The sequence below is a fragment of the Bubalus bubalis genome, chromosome 18 (assembly GCF_019923935.1).
Source record: "Bubalus bubalis isolate 160015118507 breed Murrah chromosome 18, NDDB_SH_1, whole genome shotgun sequence".
Taxonomy (NCBI): Eukaryota; Metazoa; Chordata; class Mammalia; order Artiodactyla; family Bovidae; genus Bubalus; species Bubalus bubalis.
In genome coordinates this window covers 33,198,049-33,221,972 of record NC_059174.1, presented here as the reverse complement: position 1 = coordinate 33,221,972, position 23,924 = coordinate 33,198,049, and the positions used below count along the sequence as shown (strand labels likewise).

General features: G+C 48.0%; 2 protein-coding genes across 32 annotated transcripts in view; both read left to right on the top strand.

The window, feature by feature from the left end:
• The window catches only part of LOC112580248, a 454,297-nt gene that overhangs the window by 207,534 nt on the left and 222,839 nt on the right, over positions 1–23,924 (top strand). For 12 of the 31 annotated variants that reach the window (XR_006546308.2, XR_006546303.2, XR_006546304.2 and 9 more), the window contains one exon: positions 5,408–5,571. The exons of the other annotated variants lie outside the window; for them this stretch is intronic. The gene's annotated coding sequence lies outside the window, so the exon portion shown is untranslated. The remainder of the gene's footprint in view (positions 1–5,407; positions 5,572–23,924) is intronic. 31 annotated transcript variants of the gene reach the window in all.
• Positions 4,696–4,917, top strand: LOC102398794 (cytochrome c oxidase subunit 6C). Its single transcript, XM_006056027.3, has one exon. It carries the CDS (start codon positions 4,696–4,698, stop codon positions 4,915–4,917), a length of 222 nt encoding a protein of 73 aa, XP_006056089.1.

Genomic DNA, 23,924 nt, shown 5'->3' with positions numbered 1-23,924 from the left:
TTTGAGCCAACTTTTTCACTCTCCTCTTTCACTTTCATCAAGAGGCTTTTGAGTTCCTCTTCACTTTCTGCCATAAGGGTGGTGTCATCTGCATATCTGAGGTTATTGATATTTCTCCTGGCAGTCTTGATTCCAGCTTGTGCTTCTTCCAGCCCAGTGTTTCTCATGATGTACTCTGCATATAAAATTAAATAAGCAGGGTGACAATACACAGCCTTGACGTACTCCTTTTCCTATTTGGAACCAGTCTGTTGTTCCATGTCCAGAATCTATTAGGTTTTATATAACATAGTAATGCTAATTTCACCTGCTTTTTTTTTTTTTTTTACGTTTTAAAAATATAACACCTGCAAAATTATGAGTGGCAAACATGGCTCACGATTAGAGAGCAGTGATGCAGAAAAAGCTGTGCACTACGTTTTGTTTACATGAATGAATTTATTCATTCTGTCATTCATTCTTTCATTACAAATGTACTGGGTGCTTTCCATGGGTGGAGCACAGTGCTCCTAGAGAGAGGTTTGGGTGCCCCCAAGCTGAGCGCAGAAGAATTGATGCTTTTGAACTGTGGAGTTGGAGAAGACTCTTGAGAGTCCTTTGGGCTGCAAGGAGATCCAACCAGTCCATCCTAAAGGAGATCAGTCCTGGCTGTTCATTGGAAGGACTGATGTTGAAGCTGAAACTTCAATATTTTGGCCACCTGATGGGAAGAGCTGACTCATCTGAAAAGATCCTGATGCTGGGAAAGATTGAGGGCAGGAGGAGAAGGGGATGACAGAGGATGAGATGGTTGGATGGCATCACCGACTCGATGGACATGAGTTTGGGTAAACTCCGGGAGTTGGTGATGGACAGGAAGGACTGGCGTGCTGCAGTTCATGGGGTTGCAAAGAGTCCGACATGACTGAGCGACTGAACTGAACTGAACTGCCCTCATGGGACTTCTGTTTTAGGAGAGACAGACCAAAAAAATAATCAAATAATGCAAAATCATGCTAAGTGCTATGGAAGCAAAAATCATGGTATGAGAAAAAGCAGGGAGGGGACTTTGGGTGGACTGTGGAGGCAGCCTCTCAGGGGACCTGAGGAATTACTGCTGCTGGAGGATTATTACCAAATTGCCAAGCAGAAGTGCTTTTTAAACCCTCAAGTACTGTCACAATGAGTTATTGTTAATATCTGTGTTCTTAGGGGCGAGGCATTCAGCTGGAATATGATCCCCTGGAGAACAGAGACTGAGTCTCAGTTAACATTTCACAAGAGTGTCTGCCTGGTGTCAGACACTTTTGAGGTGTTGGCGAGGATGTGAGGCTCCAGGGATGCCTGGGGAGATAGCTGCTGCTGCTGCTAAGTCCCTTCAGTCATGTCCGACTCTGTGCAACCCCATAGATGGCAGCCTGCAGGTTCCAGATTCCACCGAGTTTAGTTGGAAGGAAAATGCAGTGGTTCAAATAGGAGTCAGGTGTCCTCCAGGCTGAATAAATGGTTTGCAAGGGGGTGTGGTAGGGATCCTAGGCAGGTGAAGCCTGAGTGAGTGGAGAAGATGCTTAGAGAAAGAGGATGTAACCTGTGGGTCTGAAGCCTGTGGGAGCTTTGAGAGGTGGAGAGGAGCGGGGAGGGTGTTCAGGACAGGAGGCAAAGGACAAGCAGACATTTGAAAGTGGAATCTGGTGGCCAAGACTAAGGATGCTCCCAGCAAAGAGGGGGAACAATTGCTATTTGACTCTGTCCTTTGCAGCCAAAATGGTGGGTCTGGTCTTTTGAGTTCTGAGAAGTCACTAAATATATGGCCCCAGAGAGAAATGAGATCTAAATATAGATTGGGTCTTTCTAATAAAAATGTACCATCTGAATTGAGTTACTCTGTAATTGTAAAAGCATTCCAGATTTTGAAAATTTAGGATGAAAAAAAGGAGAAAGAAAACTCAATTATATTTTTTATATTTATTCTGTGTTGAAATAATATTTGGATATATTGGGTTAAATAGGTTATAGTAACATTACTTTCACCCGTTTCTTTTTACTTTTGTTTTAAAGTAACAACCAGAAGATTTTAAATTACAAGCACTGCATATGCATGAGTGCATGCTCAGCTGTGTCCGACTCTGCGACCCCGTGGACTGTAGCCCACCAGGCGCCTCTGTCTCTAGGATTTTCCAGGCAAGAATGCTGGAGTGGGTTGCCATTTCCTTCTCCAGGGGATCTTCCCAACCCAGGGGTCAAACCTGAGTCTCTTGCGTCTCCTGCATTGACAGGCGGGTTCTTTACAAATATTGCTCACATTCTGCTTCTGCTAGAGAATTCTGCTCATGGTGCTGCCATGGCCAGCACACCAGCAGGGACAGCCTGGTCCCAGCCCAGCCTAGCTTTCCTCTCCGTGAAGGTCTTCAGATGGCTCTTGAATGTCAAGGGTTTCAGACACCCCTACAACTCCTTGCATGTGGACATCAGAGTCACAACCCCAACTTCTTAAGGAGCTGCTTAGCTTTCTCATTGAAAGGGAGAAGTGATTCCTTGATCAGATGCGCCCGTATTTCTTTCCACCGAGAGCCCTGGTTCCTTGCCACGTGTTGCTCTAGTGAAGCAGAGACGCTTGTCCTGCGTTTGTAAATCGCATGCATGGGGAGTGAGATCTTTGGCTTCAATTCACACAGTGTAGACAGGATCTAAACCTAGATCCTGGGCAAGTCCTCACCCTTGATGCAGTCATCAGACCCTTGAAAATAATGCTTTCAGGGACTTCCCTCTCCCCATTTCTCAGGTGAAAAACTGAGACCCAGAGACAGAGACTTTGTCAGGGATCCTGCTACCATTGTCTTCATCACCAGCAGTTCCCTCCTAAGTGGAATTCCATGGAGAGAAAGATGGTTTACCCCCTCTGGAGCCAGGAAGAAATTTGGGGCCTCTCTTCTCCCAGTCCATTAATGTGGGACAGTAAATCCAAGATTTTTGGGGCACTCATCTGAACCAGGAAAAATGCTGCCAAGGTGATGGTGGCCTGGTCGAGAGCGAACGTCCCCTTCCCAAATCCTGTGCGCACCCCTCCCCGTCTCTCCCATGTGTCCGGCTTTCCTGCCTCCAGGGAGACTGGCAGCTGTGGACAGTGCAGGCTGGGTGGGGATGGCGCTGGCTCTGGGTGACACACAGAGGCCCTGGCTGCTACTGATCTCGTCCAGGATTCAGGGCTGGGAGCCAGGCGGGCGGAGATAGGCTCACCCTGGTGACAGGACCTCCTGCATGCTGTTTATAAGCACATCTCCTGCCATCTGGGCCCTGTCCCCGTGCCTGGCCTCCATCCTGGGAAGCCAAGCCATGTCACACACACACATACACACTGCACTTTGATGCTTCCCAGGCCCGAGTGTTTGGGTAGAAACCTGAGATGGAGCAAAAGGCTCATCCCCAGGGATGACCATCCCCAGGCGTCGCCATAGACTCCTCGGAGCTCATCAGAGGCCCTACCCAGGGCTTGTTGGGAGGTGCTGGGCCCCCAGCTCTGCTGCCCCCAGCCCAGGGATGTGACAGCAGCTTGGCAACAGGATATACTGCTCCCCTCCCTAGTGTCACCTGTGGTCACGGCTCTCTGTTGATTGACAGCATTTCACATCCCTAAAAATTACATTCTTCATCTGAAAAGAAACACCCTGAAACGTTAGCAACAGTAAACGTCTTTGGGTGTTGAGTCTATGGATGATTTTTCTGTCTCTAATTTCCTTTTCTTTCCTCTGAACATTTTCTTCATGAAGCCTATATTACTTTCTAACAATAATATTGGAACAAAGTTTTTTCCTTTTTCCTGCCTAAAAGGCAGGCTATGACTTCCATGGAGCAGATTGTCTGCTTGGAGCAAAGATGAGTGTTTCTGAATCTGCCCCAGACCCACCCACATCCCCACATGCTTCATCCTCCTTTTTGCTCCAACCCTATTTCTTCTTCCTGCCGGCCGCAGGGATGGTGGTGATGGGGAATGGAGGGAAGGATGCCCTTCTCTCCATGCTGGGAGCTTTATATACTTTGTTTCACTTATTTGTCAGCAATAAAGCTGGTCATAAGAAAGACACACCATGGGGGAGGAGAGCCCTTTGAGGCTGGTTCTGGGCCCCCCGCAGCAGCTCGCGCATCCCTGCCCAGGGTTTGTCCCATGGCCATGTCGCCTTCATCACACACCACGTGCTGTCACCACCACTCCTCCGCTGCAGCTCTGCTGCGCTCTGCGGCTTCCGCTGGACATGTCCACTGTTGTCTGCCCTCCCCTTTTGCAGATTGTATTAGTCGTGATTCTCTTTTATACACCTGACCTGGGAACTTGACTCTCTGAGCTCATCTCGGGAGCTTTCTCTTTCTCTGCTCCTGTCCAGTGACAGGAGGAGCAACCAGCTAGCTTCATTATGTCTGTTGTTTTACCAAAGATGTTTGCAAGTATCAGATGCACAGTCATCCAGCGCAGGCTTAGTGTAAGTGGCTGATGAGGAGGATGCGGCGCTGGTGCTGTGTGTATCGCCACCGTCACCTGACGGCCGTGGACCACCAGTGGTCTCTTTACTACTGGAACTACGGTCATCAGCGTTTGTACATCTAGTCAGATTAGACAGCCGACTCCATAAACCCATAACCAATTCAGGAAACTCATCCTTGTCTATTTCTCTGTCAGTCTGGAAGGACATCATTGTTGAGCTGTCAAGAAGAAAAGCTATCATGGCTTCTAGTTCTTTGACAAAACCTCAGATGTGTGGCCTTCTGTCCCATCATTTTCATATTGTCGGAGCATTTATTGTCTCCCTGGGAGATGCAACTTTGTATATGTTTGCTGTGGCTGAAGCAAGAAAGAAGGCATATGCGTATGTCTACAGAAATTATGATTCCATAAAAGATTTTGAGGAGATGAGGAAGGCAAGTATGTTTCAGAGTGCAAAGTGATTTTGGAGGAGAAAGAATTTCTTTGGGTTGAGTTCCATGGAAGTTTGTCACTGACCTTTGTTCTTGTTTGGACTTCCCTGGTGGCTCAGCTGGTAAAGAATCCGCCTGCAATGAGGGAGACATGGGTTCGATCCCTGGGTTGGTAAGATCCCTTGGAAAAGGCAAAGGCTACCCACTCCAGTATTCTGGCCTGGAGAATTCCATGGACTGTATAGTCCATGGGGTTGGAAAGAGTCAGACATGACTGAGTGACTTTCACTTTGTTCTTGAACTATGAAAATATGAACTATGACTATCTGGGCTAAGGAATAGTTTCTCTTGGTAAATAAGTGATTAACAAGTACCGTGGACACCAAAAAAAAAAAAAAAATCCCTAAAGTTCTATTCCTCTGGAATCACTCTTGGTATCAAAATCTGTGTTAGTCATGGTTCTGCAGAGAAGCAGAACCAATAGAATCTATCCATCATCTGTGTGTCTGTCTGTCTACAGAATTAGTTCACATGATTGTGGAGGCTGAGAAGTCCCAGTCGGCAAGCTGGAGACCCAGGAGAACTGTTTTTGCTTCCTGTCCACGTCTGAAGGCCTGAGAACAAGGAGGACAAGTGGTGTTAGTTCCAGTCCAAGGCCAGGAGAAGACTGATGTCTCCACTCAGGTAGTCAGAACAGGCAGAGTTCCCTTTTATTCAGCCTCTGTGTTCTATTCAGGCCTTTGATTGATTATGCCCCTATTCAAAGCCTAATGAAGTCTACCCTCATAAGGGGGTACAATCTACTCAGTCTAGTGATTTCTCTTGGTAACCAGAGCATTTCTCAGAATATCTATTTACCAAGCTGAGTGGACGAGAAATCACACATGTATTATGGTGTATCTGTGTATGTGTATGTATGGTAGTGTTTAATCACTAAGTTATGTCTGACCCCTTGTGACCTCATGAACTGTGACCTTCCAGGCTCCTCTGTCCATGGGATTGCCCAGGAAAGAATACTAGAATGGGTTTCCATTTCCTTCTCCAGGGGATCTTATCTTTCCAACCCAGGAATCAAACCTGCATCTCCTTGCATTGGCAGGTGAATTCTTTACTGCTGAGTCACCAGGGAAGCCCTGTGTGTATGTATAAGCATACATCTATATAATTTATTGAATTTTATTTAATTAGTAACTTTTATATACTAAAATTATATTTTGCATAATAATGATCATATTCAAAATAGTTTACCTCTGTAAGGCAGAAAAGAAGACAAGATTAGAGAGGGATTCACAGAGGCTTCAAATTTATTTATAATATTTTATTTCTCAATAAAATGCTAAGATTTTATTAAGCTGGGCAGTTGTGAACCAGGTGTATTTTATATTATCTCAATACATTATGACATATTGAAGATATTTACAATGTAAAAGGAAGGAAGGGAGTGAGGGAGGGGAAAAGGAAGGATGGAAAGTAGGGGGAAAGGGGCAAGAACAGAGGAGGCCAGGTGACACCCAGAATGATGCCAGAATCAGGCCACAGAACCAGCGGGAGGAGCCCCAGCCACCACTGTCCCAGGATGTCAACCATGGCCCCAACACCGTTGCCACCCACTTCCAGAATAGAGTCTCTGTGGTCCCCCGTCCCTGGATCTTTGTGTCGCCAGCTCCCAATCCCATTCAGGCACATTCAAGGTTACATACCTCACTCTAGATGCCCAGGGGGAGGGGGAGGAGAAAGGAGGTAGTTTGCATTTTCACCTTCTCTATGGAGAGGCGGTGCCTGACGCATAATGTGGAGAGTTTTCGTAGCGCAAGAAGGGTTCAGTTCAGTTCAGTCACTCAGTTGTGTCCGACTTTGCGACCCCATGAATCACAGCATGCCAGGCCTCCCTGTCCATCACCAACTCCCGGAGTTCACCCAGACTCACATCCATCGAGTCAGTGATGCCATCCAGCCATCTCATCCTCTGTCGTCCCCTTCTCTTCCTGCTCCCAATCCCTCCCAGCATCAGGGTCTTTTCCAATGAGTTAACTCTTCGCATGAGGTGGCCAAAGTACTGGAGTTTCAGCTTTAGCATCATTCCTTCCAAAGAAATCCCAGGGCTGATCTCCTCCAGAATGGACTGGTTGGATCTCCTTGCAGAAGGGTATGAAGGTTCAAATAAAAGCCCCAAATTAAAAAGCCCAGTGCCAACCATGCCTGGGAAGACTGGACTCCCTCTGCAAGATCCCAAGCTGGGTCTTGGACCGCCAATCCTTCCTTCCATCCTGGCCCATCCCCTACCCTATGCTCCCAGAGGGGCAGATGTCCTCAGCCCAACTTTATGGACACAAGAGAACTGGACTTGCCAGAAGCAAAGACTGAAATCCACATCTGCTTAACTTCCAGTTAAGAGAGGCACTTCCCATAGAAGCTTGCACCTCCTCTCTCTGGTTTCGCCCTTATCACAGATATGGTTCCTTCTAGCGCTAGCTTCATCCTTGCCGTGGGGGAAAGGCCAAAGAAGAGGTGAACTTTTCCTTTGTTGTCCTGCATCAGAATACTTTGGTGAGCGTTGGCTTTACCAAAGCAAACATGGCAGCAGACAACCAGACATGGCATTGAACAGAGACTTATGCGAGAGCAGGTATTTTCTTTTTTTCCTAAAGTCAGTGACTATGGGTGTTTCCAGGAGCTGGGACAGTGAGAGGAAATGTCTTATTTGAGACTCTGGACACTCTTCAAATTGTTCTGGGTGAACATCTGTATCAATAGTCCACCAATAGAAAAGACTAAAGATCTTGAGTGCAAGTATGAAAAGGGGCGGGGCCAGGGTACAGACGTGTTTAAAGAGAAGGTGCCTTGGTGGCAAAGACATGGGTTGTGTGTAGAACACTGACCCTTCTTCAAACCATCCAACTGTGTATTCAAGGCTCAGAGAAGAGTCACATTTTCTCAAAATTCAGTAAGAGGCATCTTTCATTTCAATCTCCTGCTTTTGTGTAGCAGACGCAATACTCTAGTGACAAATGCAGGTGAATTGAATTTTGTTTTGTTTTTTTTTCCCCATAATAGTTGCATACAGCAGAAAACTAATGTGTTCGTTATCAGAGGTGAAAATAAGCATAATGCCTGATCCCGAACTTGAAATTGCATAACTTCAGCCAAATGGCTTTTGATTGAATTGCACGTTTGTTTTCCTTGTCTTTTTTTTTTTTTTTCTCTTCTTTTTGTGAAATCTCCATTTACCTGTGATGATCATAGCTTATTAGTGGGCTACTTTGGAGCACACTAAAATGAGAGCACTCTCATTTAATGCACCACTGCCTTACCCACAGGCTCTTAGATGCTCACCCTGAAGCCTTTAGCATTTATCTCCTCTGAACCTAGACTCTAGGATATATCTTTTTCCAATTCACTTTTTTAATGGACAGAATCGGAGCCTATGTGTCTATTCAGGAGAATGGGGGCTTTTGTTCAGTGAGTAGAGCCTGGTATTGAAAATGGATATCATTTGAGCATTTCCTATGTGCCTGGTGCTTTATATAGATTATATCTAATCCTCACATCATCTGAGGAAGGGAGATATTATCCTCACTTAACTGATTACAAAACAGCATGTTAAAGGAGATGATAGACTGATTGGAAGGATGAGAGAAAAAGAAGGATAAACAATAAACCCTGGGGTTTGGCCTGAACACAAGGTGGATGGTGTTGCCCTTAAGAGCTGGAAACCTGGGTAACAGGGATTAAGTGTGGGGTGAAGATCAAAGGGATGGTTTAGAAGTCATTTAATTTGAGAAGCCCCACTATAGGCCAAGTGGAAATGTCAGTCACAGGATTGATGAATATAAGAGTTAAGAGAGAGTTGAACTTTTGCGCTGGCCTTGGAATCAGTGTATCTAAGTAACCACACTCAGTGCCAGCTGGCTGGCAAGTGTCTGAGCCCAGAGTGCCCCCCAACCCCCTTGCTGGGCTTTGTGATTGCAAAGCCCAGCTTCCCCCTCTGTCCCTTATACCCTACTCCTGAGCCCAGGGGGAGGACAGATGACATTCAGAGTCAGTCACCCTTGCTGGGGCCTTTAGGCTGGGAAATAATTGTAGATTTTACAATTGCAGGAAAGGATAAATTTATCAAAGCAACATATACATTTCTATGCCTCATTTAATTCCACCTAAACACAATAGAAGATTGGAAGCCGAAATTCCCCCATGAGAGAAGATTTCACTTCCTTGCTTTAAATCAGAATTATCATGAGGATTGCCATCTCATCCCATCAGCCAGAGCTCTCTGATTCTTCTCAGAGTTCTCACAGATATTCTTATTCCTATTTCCACTGAAAAGGACTCTGAAATTTGGTGCTTAGAATGCCATGTAATCTCCTTTCCTTTGATTTTGGTCCAGACCAGCTCAATTCAGAACACATTTATTAAAAATGTATATGTGTCCAATCTGATGGAGAGAAACAAGGGTGTGTGCATTATTCCCTAAAATGAAAGTTATGATGTGAGATCTGTCTAAGAATCCTATTAGGGTAGAATGTAATTGCATGACCATCAAAGGAAGCTACATTAAACCACTTGTAGCTGGACATTGTTAACTACCTTTAAGGAAACCAGCTACATCATGAGCCTGTCTGTCTGGCAGTAATGGCAGTAAATGTGGGTTTTGGTCCTGAAGGTGGTTTCTGGTTACCATGGGTATATGGCATGGCTCAAGAGGGACTTACTCTTAAGACAGAAGAAGGATGTCTATCTGCGAGACATCATAGGAGAACAGAATGAGGAGTTAAAATGAAGTCAATTCCTGAGCATATAACACCAAAAGAACTTTGCGGATGGAGTTGAGGGGGCATTTGAGGTCACCATTCAGCCTAGGTATTAGTCCACATAAAGGTACCATAAACACATGAGTGCATATAAACAAGTTTAAAAATTGGGGATTTGAACTTCACAAAATCACTGGTCCCTTGAGTACCTTCTCTCGAATTTTTGCACTGTCTCTGAACACTGAGATTGTCAAGAGAAACCAGTCATGTCATCTTTGAGTCTAATATCCTTTGGTAGTTATTCTTTAGAGAAGAACCAAGCTTTGGTGTAGAATTCCAGGTCTTTATCCATCTGGCCTCACTTCACCCAACTCAGCTGCTGCTGCTGCTAAGTCGCTTCAGTCATGTCCGACTCTGTGTGACCCCATAGACGGCAACCTCCCAGGCTCCCCCATCCCTGGGATTCTCCAGGCAAGAACACTGGAGTGGGTTGCCATTTCCTTCTCCACACCCAACTCAGAGCTCCCACCAAATCACCTTGGCTATCCCACTGTCTCCACTTCTTCTACCAAAGGATTTTTGCTCCCATTTCTCTGTGTCCACTCAGCACTCCTTCATCCTTCAGAGCAGCTGGCTCTGTGTTGCTTTTGTTCAGCAGCCCCTGCAGCTCCTTGAGCGAGGAAGCTTGTCTCTCATCCATGAACCACTAGGGCTCAACACAATGACCCCATGATCAGGTACTCTTCTAGCCCAGCCTCAGGATTCTTGGCTTCTCCAGCAGGTGTTTACACAGTGGTCACACTTTCCCCCAGGCTATCAAATGAGTATCCCTGACCTCAAGCTTCTCTCAGGGTCCCCAGTCCGCCAGGGAGGCTGGGCTCTAGGGCTTTCCAGTTGAGTCTCTAGGAACATGGAGTCTAAAGGAAACTTGCTTCAAAGCCTTGAGACCACAGACAGTTCTTGGCCAATTCTAATGAGAAGGTGCCTGTTGGCCTCCCTTTACCAGGTCATCTGGGGAAGGGTTTTCTAAATGTAAAGGATCTGGGTCCTCGGCTCTCATGCCTGTATAGGTAGAGGGAGCCGACCAAAGGAGATGAGTGACTCCAGTGGACTGCTTGTCAAGGTAGTCAGTTCCAGATTCTCTCCTAAAAAGTCTTAGTAAAGGAAGACAGAGTGACTCAGAGCTGTTTCCTCAGAAACACGGCCAGGGCTGATCCTCCCTATATTGTCATTTTTGTACCATTGTGTCACACACCTGCTCCTCGCTGGATGCTGTATCTTGGTTACCTCCTCACATCTACACACACACCAGTGAGTTCTGAGTCTGCCCTGGACACAAGGTCCCACCGGAGGACTTGACATCTGACTGTCTCCACCTACAGAGAAAAGGAATGGTGTCCATGGAGTGCTGAGGATCCCTGGGAAGGGGGTGGAAGTGAAGATTACAGAACAGCAAAAATCGAGAATCAAATGCCCACTGTGCCTACAAAGACTGAGCTCTGTTTCCGAGATCCTTACTGTGGCCAGACCAGACCCTGGTCTGCATCCTTTATATACAATACCTCCTTCTTCCGCCCCAACCCCCCACCACTTTAGCATCCTCAAAACCACTCTGAAGGGGCCACTGTGACCATTCACAGAGCAAAAGGAATGGATTGTTAAGTAACTTTCCCTGAATCTCATGGTTAGTAAGTGCTGAAGCTGGCATTTAACTCAGGATCTGCCAGGTCAGAGTTCGAGTCCAGCCACCATGATAAGAGGAGGCCTTTGGAACCCAGGAGACTGGGTTTTCTTCTTTGCCTCACACAACTGAGCATGGAACATAGTTCTCTTAGCAGTATGTGTTGGCATAGAAATCCACACTATGTTCTTTGCAGTTTTGATCCAAGGTTCAGGAGTCCTCTGAGTTCAAGGTCAAACACATGACATTCACTCATGTGAGAAATACATTGCTGTCCATCTCTGGGTACGGATTTCCTGTTAAAATATGTTTTCCTTGCCTCTGTACTTGTGCATATGTTTTTCTCTCCCTGGAATGCCTTCTCCTTTCTTCTTATTTATGATTCCTCATTCTTCAAGGTCCAGCTACAACATCTCCTCTGGGGTGACTTCTCTTCTGCTGGAGATGCCAGGGTGAAGCACTCTGTGTTCAGGTGTGGCCCGTACTGAGAGCCACGACATGGAGCCAGAGCGGCGTCAGCAGCTGCCACCTTCACGCGTAACTTTGTTCTGCACAGCGTGGCAGGCTGTGAGGTGGATTCAGCACAGAGGAGTGGTTAAAGTTGCTCTCCCCTTGGAAACTTGACTCAGGGAAAGACCCAGCTTACTGCTTCTGTCGGTCCCCCTCCCTCCAGCTCCTGGAGGAATTATGTAGCAGAGTAGAGCTCCCGAGAGCACGTGCACATCTGATGGCAGAACTGAAATTCAACTCCTTTAGTGAAGCTAATGGGCTTCTGCCGTGGGCACAGGGTCAGGAGAAAAGGGATGGCTGAGGAGACACCGGGATGGCACCAGCAGACTGGGCTTTGCAGCCTCCTGGGGAGCCCAGGAATGGGGTCTTGAAAACCCTGATACAAACTAAACTTCGTATATCCGTGGAGGACTCTGCAATGTGCCACGAAGCCCCCAGCCACAGGATTTCCTCAGCTGGAAAGAGCTCCCGCCCCAAAGTCTGGCTCTATTTTTAGGGTGGCCCACCTTCCACGGCTGAGTGCTGCGGGGATTGAAAGGCCTGGCCCTCTCACCCCAACTGCTGTGCAGGGTCCCCAACTCTTCGAGTTCCCTGTGGAGTTGGCTGAGCCTTCCATGGAGACCCCACTGCACCTTACCTGCTCCTTCTGCCCAATCCAACTTCTTTCCTTGCCCTCCTGTGGAGCACAAGAGGGCTCCATAATAGACATTTGGATCACCAACCTCTGTCTCAAATTCTGCCTCCCAGAGTCAGCTTGAGACAATACCCAGAGCGATTTTGCCGTAAAATATTGTGGAAAATGAGAAGACCAGAGGGGCCCAGTCCTTCGTCAGTGGTGTGGGCCTGCAGCTCCCCTGGTCAGTTGTAAGTGAGGAATGGTTGAGGGCAGGCAGATGGGGAGTCCCAGAGATGCAGGATGGGTTTGTGAATGATCACATGCATGGGTGAGTGAGGTGACCTGGTGGCCTGTGTGCTCCCTGGGGGCTGAGCTCATCTTGGTCTCTCAGTGAACCCATCGCTCACAGGTTAGTGGCTCCTTCATTCCAAGAGGGGCCTCGGAGGACCCGTCTATCTTCTCACCCTCTGCCTCTGCCTGTGTAGAGACAGACTCCATCCAGTTCTGAGGGGTCTTCAGATGGTGCCTGGTCTGGCAGCCGTGGAGGAGGCCCTCCTTCTGACACATCTCTGCATCCTGTCCCTTTCCTTTTAGGCCCTTTTATTAACTTGCTAGATCTGCCACAGACTGGGTGAATTAAATGACTGAAACCCACTGTTGCCCAGTTCTGGAGGCTGTAAGTCCAAAATCTAGGTGTTGGCTGGGTTGGTTCCTTCTGAGGGGTGGAGGGAAGGGTCTGTTCCAGGTGCTCTCCTCGGCTTGCTTGTAGGTGGCCATCTGCTACATCCTTGCACATCTTACACTTGTTCCCTGTGTACTTGTTTGTATCCAGAATTTCCCCATCTTACAAGGACAGTGGTCATATTGGATTAGGGTCCACCCTCATGACCTCACTTTAACTTGGTCACCTCAGTAAAAACCTCATCTCCAGATAAGGTCATATTCTGAGGTTCTAGGATTTAGAAGTTTAACGAATGAGTTTGGGGTGGGGGGGGGTGTCACAGTTCAGCTCACAAGCCTGGCTTCTTCAAGCCAAGCCTGGAAAAGGGGCGTGGGGACAGCATGCTACCTATTTCTGCTCCTTCTTTCCTGGAGACAGCAGGAGCTCTGGGGACTGATATCTGAAAGCACATTGTGGGACAGCCTTCCCTTCAGGGGTCCCTTTCCATGGCCTTGGCCATCCCTGTAATTGACACTTTGGAAACCTCTGTGTTTCCCATCTTCTCTGTTTCTTGCTCAAGTCCAACACAGTGTTACACCTCTCCTCTCCTGTAACCTTTAACTGAACGATGTTCCTAATCTAACCCTCCCTCTGTAGGCTGGATTACTGTTATGGATTTTTTAACTCCTGGACTCTTTCCTGCAAGTTTCCTCATCTTTGATGTGATGTTCTGTTGTGGGTGGATGCTTGGCTCTTCCTTGGAGTTACACATGTGGACATTGTCAGTGATCTGATAACTCAGATTGGGCACAGGAATCCACAAGCCAGTGGGGTAGCTCGACTCCCCAGCAGTACAGGGATGGAATGTTAGAACCCATTGGCTTTGCTGGCTTCTCCCTTGAGCCTAGCTTGTCTCTCATATGTTGTTAGACAGCAGCTGCTGTGGTTTGAGTTCTGACTTTTCCGCTATAGCACCCACCTCGTCACCCCACATTTTCTCTTCTCCTCAACTGCAGAGAAACTGAGCATTTATCCCTGGGTCTCTCCCTGGTGCAGGGTTGAAATGCCCACAGGATTGTGATAGACATGGTTCCGATCCCTCCTCTCCCCCTGGGGCCTTCGGTAGTATCCTCCCCTCCTTGAGCTGCTTTGGTTTCCTCTTATAGAATGACTTTGATGGTAACTATTGCACATGGTTGACCTGAGGATGAATACCATGGGAATAAAATTAAATCAGGAAGCACAGGGCCAGGCATGCGGGTGGCTGTTGGGAGTATCTGTTCTTCAGAAGGCAGCTGGGAATAGGTTGGTGGGGAGACAGGCTGGAGGAGACTCAGGCTCATACTGCCTCCCGAGCACAGGTGCACACACCTGCCCAGGATGGCCCTGACCCTTAATATCACTATCTCCATCCACCCTAAACTGCTCTCTGGATCCCGGGGCAACAGAGCTATTCCGAGGGCCTCTTAGGGAACAAGGCAAGGTGGCAGCAGTGTGGTGCCATGAACTTGGAAAGCACTGCCCACCCTTGTCCTCTACATATCCTTCACCTGTGCCAGCATCTCAGCCTTTCTGAAGTCCCACTGCCATGAAGAAAGTGCGGCTGAGCCTCCTCCAAAGACTCTGTTGTTGCACCAGCCTTGGTTGCTGCATGCAGGCTTGTCTCTGTGGCGAGTGGAGGCTACTCTCGAGTTGTGGAGCACGGCTTCTTGTTGCGGTGGCTGCTCTTGTTGTGGAGCACTGACTCGAGGCACAGGGGCTTCACTAGTTGGGGCTCATGGGCCCTAGAAGGCACAGGCTTCAGTAGTGGTGCATTGGCTTAGTTGTTCCATGGCATGTGAAATCCTCCTAGACCAGGGATTGAACCCATGTGCCCTGCATTGGTGGGTGGATTCTTACCCACTATACCACCAGGGAAGTCCTTTTCCAAAGACTTTTGACCTCAGAGCTTTTTAACTGAGCTGTCAGGCAGGACACTGGTGTCCTGAAGGCCTCCTGGCACAGTGTGGGATCACTGGGTCAGGTGTGCCTCTGGTCCCTGCCTCCTCTCTGGCCACAAAGGCTGAGGCAGTGTGTCTGAGAAAATATTGAGTCATCCCAAACTACATAAACCCCATTCTCCCTGCCATCAGAGCTTCCCTTTCCATAAGTAGATGAAAAAAGCATCTGTTGCAGAAAAATAACATGCCTTATGTGGCAGACCAGTTGGCTGGCTCTCTTTGTGGGGTGTGTTGGACCAGGTGTGAGTAAAGCTCCCATTTGTCAGGAGCTCACTGCCTTAGCAGCTCCCTGGCTCTCTGAGCCTGCTTGTCCTGGACTTTCTGCCTCTAGGCTTTGAGATGCCCCTGCCCCCTGGCTGATGGCAGAGAGGACAAAAATATCCAAACTCCTCAATCCCAAGCTGACCTTGGAGATCAAACCTCCTTCAGTCCCTCTCCCCTCTCCCAGGAGGCTACTGTTTGTCCTGGTGGGGAAATGAAGGCACCCTGGGTTGCTTGACCCTTGGGCCTCATGTCTGCATCTATTGCTGAAACCTTGGTGGGGGGTGGAGAGTGCCCTTGGTTGGTTGTGCCTGTTGCTGCTCCTGTGAGCCTCTGTCGTCCCTCCAACAGGATTGCTTTCCTCCCCATCCTTAAATGTTGCAGTCCCACCACATCATCCTCCCAAATCAAGATTAAACACTTCCTTCTTCTTAAAGTCTTCCCTTTTTCCTTCTGCTGATCCTCTGAATTATCCTTGTCATCTGGCTTAGGTATAACTTCTGTGCATGATTTCCCCCCTCCTATCAGGCTGCAAACTTCTCACTTAGAGTAATCTAAGTGTTTATTGAGGACCAACCATGTCCTAGGACCTTACGTATTTTGTATTCTAATCACTCTGGGGAGGGGGAGCATCTTTATCTTCATTTTATTAATGAAAACATTAGGGTTGGGACATGGAGAGACTTGTCTAAGGTAATGATATTTCAGAGGTGTCAGGGCCTGAGTTTGAACCTTGATCTAACTGAAAACTTCATGTTATCACTTGAAGCTTCATAGCATCAGTTCTTTTCTCTTTTAAATAAGATTTTGACAAAATTCCATCCCCAGATTTCCAAATTCTATTCCCTTGCAATAAGAGAAATGCAACTCCATCGTCCATTTACATGTGAGCAGTTTTATTGAAGTTGTAGATGTAGAAGTTAAACAATGACCTGAGTGGATGGAGATGTTGGCAAACTTCCTAGACTGTAAGGTTAGACTTTGCATGTTGGGTGTTTGTTATGCTAATTAGTACCAATGAAACCAACCTGCTCTGCTGTGATTTTTCTGACCAGAGGAAACTTCCAATCAGAAGCCTTTGTGGCCCTTCATGACACGTCTTGGCTGTTGGAAGGAGAATACCGGTCATACTCAGGGGACCCCTCCAGGTCCACCAAGGTTTGCAAAGCTGCCCTCAGCACACAGGGATGTGCTGAAGCATACTGGATCACAGCACTAGCTCTCAGGCCACAGTGTCCTGGTGGGACTTGAACAGACTCCGAGCACCACATCGCCCCTGGTTAAGCAGGCTGTCTGGAGAGGGCTAGGGCATCTGTTTGTGCACAAAACTCTGCAGGCTTTGAAGACAGCTGAAGGTGGGCATCACTGGTCCCTGGTGGGAAAGACCCAGGCCATAGGAGGGGCAGTGGAAACACAGAGGGATGCCCAGCCTGGGGTCCTGTGATGGGCCCAGAAGAGCAGGACAAACTACATTAGGGAGTGTTCTGGGGAGGACAGGGATCCCAGCGCGAGGGGTGACTTCCTGGCTTCGAGGATACTTTTGAAATTCTGGGACTATTACAGCATGGCTCCATTCTCCATCCAAAGTGGAAAAGAGACTTCAGAAGAGAGAGGGCGACCTTTGCAAACAAGTTTAAGTATCTGCTATTCACTGGGCCCTGGTAGTACAAAGCCTGAAGCATCCATAGTGGCAGGTAACAGGTTGGGCTGTGTGATGCTGAGCCTTGTAAGGCCCGCAGACACGAGCCACTCAGTGCTGATGGAGCAAAAAGCCCTTCCAGACTTAGCACACCTGCGAGGCCCTGGGCCCCCCTGCTGCCCTGGGGCTGCTGGTGACCTCATTAATCCCCATGCCTGTCCCAGCCTTCCCAGCTCTCCTGTTAGCCAGTGGTTCATTGGTCATTTCTGATTCAGTCTTTAGAGAAGTTGTGGCTAGATCACAGGAGGCCAGGACTTGAACCCTCAACTCCTGGGTTTCAAATTCTACTTCTGTCACTTACAAGCTGTGTTTCCTTGACTGATTAATCTTTCTGAATTCCTGTTTATTTTTATATAAAAGACTTTTACAGTGATTCCCAGGTCACAGGACTTTGGTAAGAGGGAAGATGAGTTAATACATGGATCAGCAAAATTTTTCCATAAAGGATTAGATAGGATCTGGTTTTTTTTTTTTTAATTTATTTTTTAATTGAAATATAATTGCTTTACATAATTTTGTTGTTTTCTGTCAAACCTTAACGTGAATCAGCCATAGGTATACATATATCCCCTCCCTTTTGAACCTCTCTCCCATCTCCCACCCCATCCCACCCTTCTAGATTGATACAGAGCCCCTGTTTAATTTTCTTGAGCCATACAGCAAATTCCTGTTGGCTATCTATTTTACACATGGTAATGTAAGTTTCCATGTTACTTTTTCTATACATTTCACCCTCTCCTCCCCTCTCTCCATGTCCATAATTCTGTTCTCTATGTCTATTTTTCCATTGTTGCCCTGTAAATAAATTCTTCAGTACCATTTTTCTAGATTCCGTATATATGCATTAGAATACAATATTTATCTTTCTCTTTCTGACTCACTTCACTCTGTATAATAGGTTCTAGGTTCATCCACCTCATCAGAACTGACTCACATGCATTCCTTTTTATGGCTGAGTTAGGACTGATGTTGATGCTGAAACTCCAATACTTTGGGCACCGTATGCGAAGAACTGACTCGTTTGAAAAGACCCTGAGGCTGGGAAAGATTGAAGGCAGGAGGAGAAGGGGACGACAGAGGATGAGATGGTTGGATGGCATCACCGACTCAATGGACATGAGTTTGAGTAAACTCTGGGAGCTGGTGATGGACAGGGAGGCCTGAGGTGCTGCGGTTCATGGGGTCGGAAAGAGTCAGACACGACTGAACGACTGAACTGAACTGAACTGAATATTCCACTGTGTATATGTACTACAACTTCTTTATCCATTCATCTGTCTATGGACATCTAGGTTGCTTCGATCTTCTAGCTATTGTAAGTAATGCTGCAATGAACAATGGGATACGTGTGTCCTTTCCAATTTGGTTTAGATAGGACCTATTTTAGGCTTCGTGAGCCATGCCTCTTTAGTTGTAGCAGCAAAGCAGTCGTAGGTGATACATAAACAAATGGGTGTGGCTGTTCCAATAAAACGTTACTTACCTAAACAGGTGGTGGAGTAGTGGGGTTGTGGATTTAGGCCTTTGGTAACCCCTGAATTAATGCATGTAAAACAGCACAGGGCCTGACACAAGGCAACCCATGAACAGTGATGGTTGTTAGTATTATCATTATTCCTATTCTTAGTCATACTCAGGGAGAGCTGAGCAAAGTCCCCAGGTTCTAGTTGGAAGGTGTGCATGCAGGGAGTAGGGATCCAGGAGATACTGGTGGGTGGTACCGAGTGAGACCATCCCACAACCATCCTGTGACATTTCAGAGCACTCTGATGTTCTCAGACAGCTGCAATGATAGAAGGACTGTTAGCACAGGGCAGAGCAGGGTAAACATATGTAGGGTAAGTGTGTGTGTGTGTGTGTGTGGTGGGGAGGGCAGGAGAGGAACATTTAACATTCTTTGCCAGACGGATCTCTGTGCAGTCATAGAGGAACTCCCTGTCGCTATTTGTCACTTAGATTCTCTACCTGTAGCTGACAGAAAAGCCATCACGTTTGTTGTTGTTCAGTCACCAAGTCCTGTCCAGCTCTTCATGACCCCATGGACTGCAGCACGCCAGGCTTCTCTGTCCCTCACCATCTCCCGGAGTTTGCCCAAGTTCATATCCAATGAATCGGTGATGCCATCCAACCATCCCATCCTCTGTCACCCTCTTCTCCTTCTGCCCATCACCATAGCAGGGCCCTAATTGGAAACACTGCCCTGAGACAATTGTCTCCTTGGTTAGAACATATTTGGGACCCTCTGCAGCCTACCCCTGGAGCCGGGGAGAGCATGGGACCACCTCTGTAACTGGCCCATGGTGTAACTCCTTCTGATCCCTCTTCTCAAAGTTCTAGAATATTCTCTAGAGCCTTTTCTCATTGGCTTTCAGATGCACTGTCTCCCAGGGCTGGGGGATCCCATGCACAGGAGCGTAGGACATCCCAACAAGATGCCCACATGATGGTGTCTTTAGGGGAGAATTGAGAGGCTGCTCCATCAAGTACATGTCAGGGATCCTTCCCTGGGGACTACACTCAGCTTCTACACAGAAGACCCTGGCAGAGGAAAAATAGACTTTTCTAACAGCCCCACATGCTGATCTGTCTAGATAAAGCCTTGGGAAAGAACATTATTATCCAACAGCATTGCTGGAACATTGCCCAAATATCAATTTCTGGATGAGTCACCACAGATTCTGCGAGAATGGGCCAGACAGGTTCTGAAAGGTCCCAGAGCTCTTGGCTCATTTGCAGCCCGGGTCTAAACGCCTTCACTTTGCTGAGGAGACTGAGGGTCATGCCAGGGTGTGTCTGGCTTCCCATCCCATAGGTGGGCGATGAACCTTCCAGGCCCAGGGCCAGAAGACCCCCATCTAGTCCTGCATCTCAAGGTCACACCTGGTTGGGGGGCCTGTGCCTCTTATCCACGCTAGTGGTGTCTGTCTTTGCTGCTCACATCTGGGCACCCAGCCCCTGGACCAGGCCTTGGTCCTTGGCAGCTGCAGGTGCGTAATTGCTGACCACGAAGGCATGATCCCCACTCTGTGCTACCAGTGGGACCTCCTTGGAGAAATTTAAACTCTTGTGGCCTCTGTCAATTGGGATTACAAAGACACTGAAAGAGGAAGGGGCAGAACATTTGAAAATAATCCCTCGCATCTGTCCAGGGAAGCTGTCTCAAGCTGGGTTCTCCCAGAAGCAGGTTTTGATTGCAGGTGTTTGGTCTTGTGGGTGATCAGGGAAGCACCTCCTGTGGGATCCCCAGATGGCTCTAGTGGCAAAGAACCCACCTGCCAAGGCAGGAGACATAAGAGCTGGAGGAGGGCATGGCAGCCCCCTCCAGTATTCTTGCCTGGAGAATCCCATGGACAGAGGAGCCTGGCCGGCTACAGTCGATAGGATTGCAAAGAGTCGGACATGACTGAAGCAACTTAGCACGCAGGGAAGCACCAGCAGGGGGCCAATACAGAGTGCAAATGAGCAAGCTCTGGGTATGGAGGTACAGCCCAAGGGGGCCTCTGGGAGACTTGGAGTCATGCCACCTGAAGGTGCAGAGCCAGAGTGTGGACCACCCTCCCACCTCCTTGCTCGCATGCATCACAGGTGTCAGCGCCGCCCCCCCCCCCCCATAGGCTACACAGAAGTGCCAATGAAGGCTGGCCCCGCAAAGATCACTGATGCTCCCTTCCTCCTCTTGATGAGTTAGGAAACCCAGGCTCAAGGCAATTAAGGGACTTTCTGATAAGCAGGAAAGCTGAGTTTCAAGTCCACTCTTCTCTGCCTGCAGAGCTCTGCTCTCTCTGCCATACTGTGGGTTCCAGCACTTTCCTCCAGTGGAGCATGGGATGAGAGTCCCCCAGCAGAATTTTTCCTGCCTTCCTCTGGGCCTTCACTGCCCTGGTGAATTTCCCTTATAACATCCTTCCTCCTCCTCCTGTTCAGAGCAGTTCACTTTGCCTCATTATTATTTCATTGGGCTGAGCTTTAGTGAAACACAGCCCTTAATTTGTTTATTTAACATTCCTGGTCTGCAATTGCTGATAGAGTAAAACTGATTAATTAATTAATTGTAGCCTGCCACGGTTCCTGCCGGATCACGACGGTATTGCAGACACTGATGGGAGCTCAGGCAGAAGGGGGTGGTGACAGATGGGTCATGGAGCCCTGGCCTGAGGGCAAGGCAGGGAAGGGGCAGGCTGGCCTCTCTCAGTCCTGCCTTTGTTTGCCAGGTTCTGAGGCCACTGAGGCCTGGTTGAGGCAAGAAGCCAGCCTTCTCCCCAGCCACAGGGAATCCAGATCCACCATGTTGCTTTGTGCAATGCCTTTGGCTGTATTTTGGGACCTAAGATTCACTTTGGTGTTATTGTCTTTCTGCCAGATTGACCCAGAAGTCCCAGAGAAAGGGTTGCCAACATGGAGCTTGTCTGAAATGGTCCTTGTTCGAATGGGCTTGGCTGGGATGGCTGGGAACTCTGGGGACCCCCAGCCCCTCACTGCAGCAGCCAGTCTCGTCAAGTCTAGTGCCCACAGCTAGGACTCAGGCACTTTCTTCCTGTTTGAGATCAAGGCTCTGCCGTCCTCCAGGAACTGGGTCTGGAAGGATGATGACCTTTCTCTCATCCTACAGTCATGTGCTGACCCAAGACCCTGGCGCCCAGGATTCAAGTTTTGCCCATCAGCTTGTCCTCCCATGACCTACCTCTTCTTGTATCACTGTGACACTGGCCAGTTGTCATTCGTTTAATAAACACAAAAAAATTTGTGTTTATTAAAATGCCTGTTATGTGCCAGACTCCGTCCTAGGCACTAGGGCACAGATGAGGCCCCTGTCTTCAGGGGGCTTCCTCTCTTCCATCCAGGAAACGCTGCTTTGTTTTGGCTCCTTCTGCACCCTTCCTCCATTGCCCACCAGCCCTGGTGGATCGTTTCTCTCATGTTTGTTTAAAGTGCCCCCTGTGTACTGGATGTTAATTTCCTTGGTGGCTCAGACAGTTAAGAATCTGTCTGCAATGCAGGAGACCTGGGTTCAATTCCTGGGTCTGGAAGATCCCCTGGAGAAGGGCATGACAACCCACTCCAGTATTTTTGCCTGGAGAATTCCATGGACAGAGGAGCCTGTCTGGCTATATAGTCCATGGGGTCTCAAAGAGTCAGACACAGCTGAAGTAGCTAACGGCACTATGTACTGGATGTTACCTCCTTTGATTTCCACCATAAGTCTACAAGCAAGAGTTACTATTTAACTTGATGGGAGATGAAGACTCTAGGAGGTGACTTGACCTGTGTCAATCCACAAGGTGTCAGGGGTAGTGCTTTTAACCTGGGAATTGCACCTGAAGTTCAGAGCCCAGTCTATTCGTCTTGGCCCACTGAGCCCCAGCCATCCCTGCTCTGTTCTATTTTGGCTGTTTTTGAAATGGCCGTGAACAAATGTGCTGTGCTGGGGCATTTCTCCCAGGCTTTGGAGAAATGGAAGCTCTTGTTGTGAAGTTGTATTTGTAGTACTTTAGTCGCCAAGTCCTGTCTGACTCCGTTGTGACCCCATGGACTGTAGCCTGCCAGGCTCCTCTGTCCACGGGATTTCCCTGGCAAGAATACTGGAGTGGGTTGCCATTTCCTCCTCTAGGGGATCTTCCCAACCCAGGGATCAAACCCACGTCTCCTGCATTGGCAGGTGGGTCCTTTACCACTGAGCCACCAGGGAAGCCCAAAGTTGTAATTAGTGATCCTGTAATCACCTTTGCCTTGGGAAGGAGGAAAATGGCATAAGACAGTTTTCCAATGTTGAATTCCTCCTTGGACCTGGCCCCAGATACTTAGCATGTCGCATCTGGTCAGGACATACAGGTCAGTTTCAGGTTAAAGCCCAGCCCTCCAGGGACTTTAGCTTGTCCCAATAGCCTGGGCTATATGGACACAGTGCTCATAAATTTATCTTAAATGCTTATTGCAGCTCTACAATAAATACCTGTTGAAGAGCGAACCAAAATGAATGAATAAACTATTCAAATTTTGACCTTGTCTTCGGCTACCTGGGGGACCTTGGGGCAAGTCACTTCACTTCCCTGCGTCTGAGATTTGTCAGCTATAAAATGGAATGTATAATACAGAGAGTTGTTAGGGAGAATGAAATGAAATAGTGTGGAAATATCCAGCTCAGTTCCTGGTATACAGTAGGTGCCAAGTACGGCATTCCAAAGTCAGGTTAAGACAGGGATGGACAATGTGTTTCAGACTGGTTTCGTGATCATCAGTCCCAGGGCATCGTTTCCTCTTTATCTAATCCTCCTGGAACTGGACAAATGCAGCTGAAAACCATTGTTCTCACCACCCCAGCAATGCTGGAAACACACGCCTGGTTTATTCTCAGCCTCCTCATCTGCAAAATGGGGACACGGGACTCTCGTGCAGAGAGCTGCACAGACAGCGTGCAAGGCCTCGCCCACCCCTGAGGACCCTGGAAAGGATGTGTGAGGTGTTATTTCCAGTGTGCTGGGCAGAAGGACGGCAATTAGGAAGGATTAATTGTAATTACCTATTTATCTCTGAGATTTGACCTAGGAGTGTTTCGTTCAAACAGTGGTGCTGAGTGGTGCTCAGCTGGGCATAAAACCTCCACCTGCTCCTCGGTTCGGGTGGACGGGGCAGGTGGTGGGGGTGGGGCCGCCCGCGTCTCAGCCTTACGGGCTGGCTGTGCTTTCTTGTCACCTTGAGTTGATCACTCTGCAGAAACACAGGTGGTGGCTTGAAGACCAGCTTGTTTGTCTTTCCCTTTTTGGGTGAGGAGTAGAGAGACATTTCTTACAAAGCATTCGGGGACAGAGACTTGAGAAGAGACATAGTGGGTTGTAAGGAAGTGTTAGGATTTGTTTAAATCAT

What these genes read in the sequence shown, in the direction of transcription:
- LOC102398794 (XM_006056027.3), top strand. Translation starts at nt 4,696, where the DNA reads ATGGCTTCTAGTTCTTTGACAAAACCTCAGATGTGTGGCCTTCTGTCC.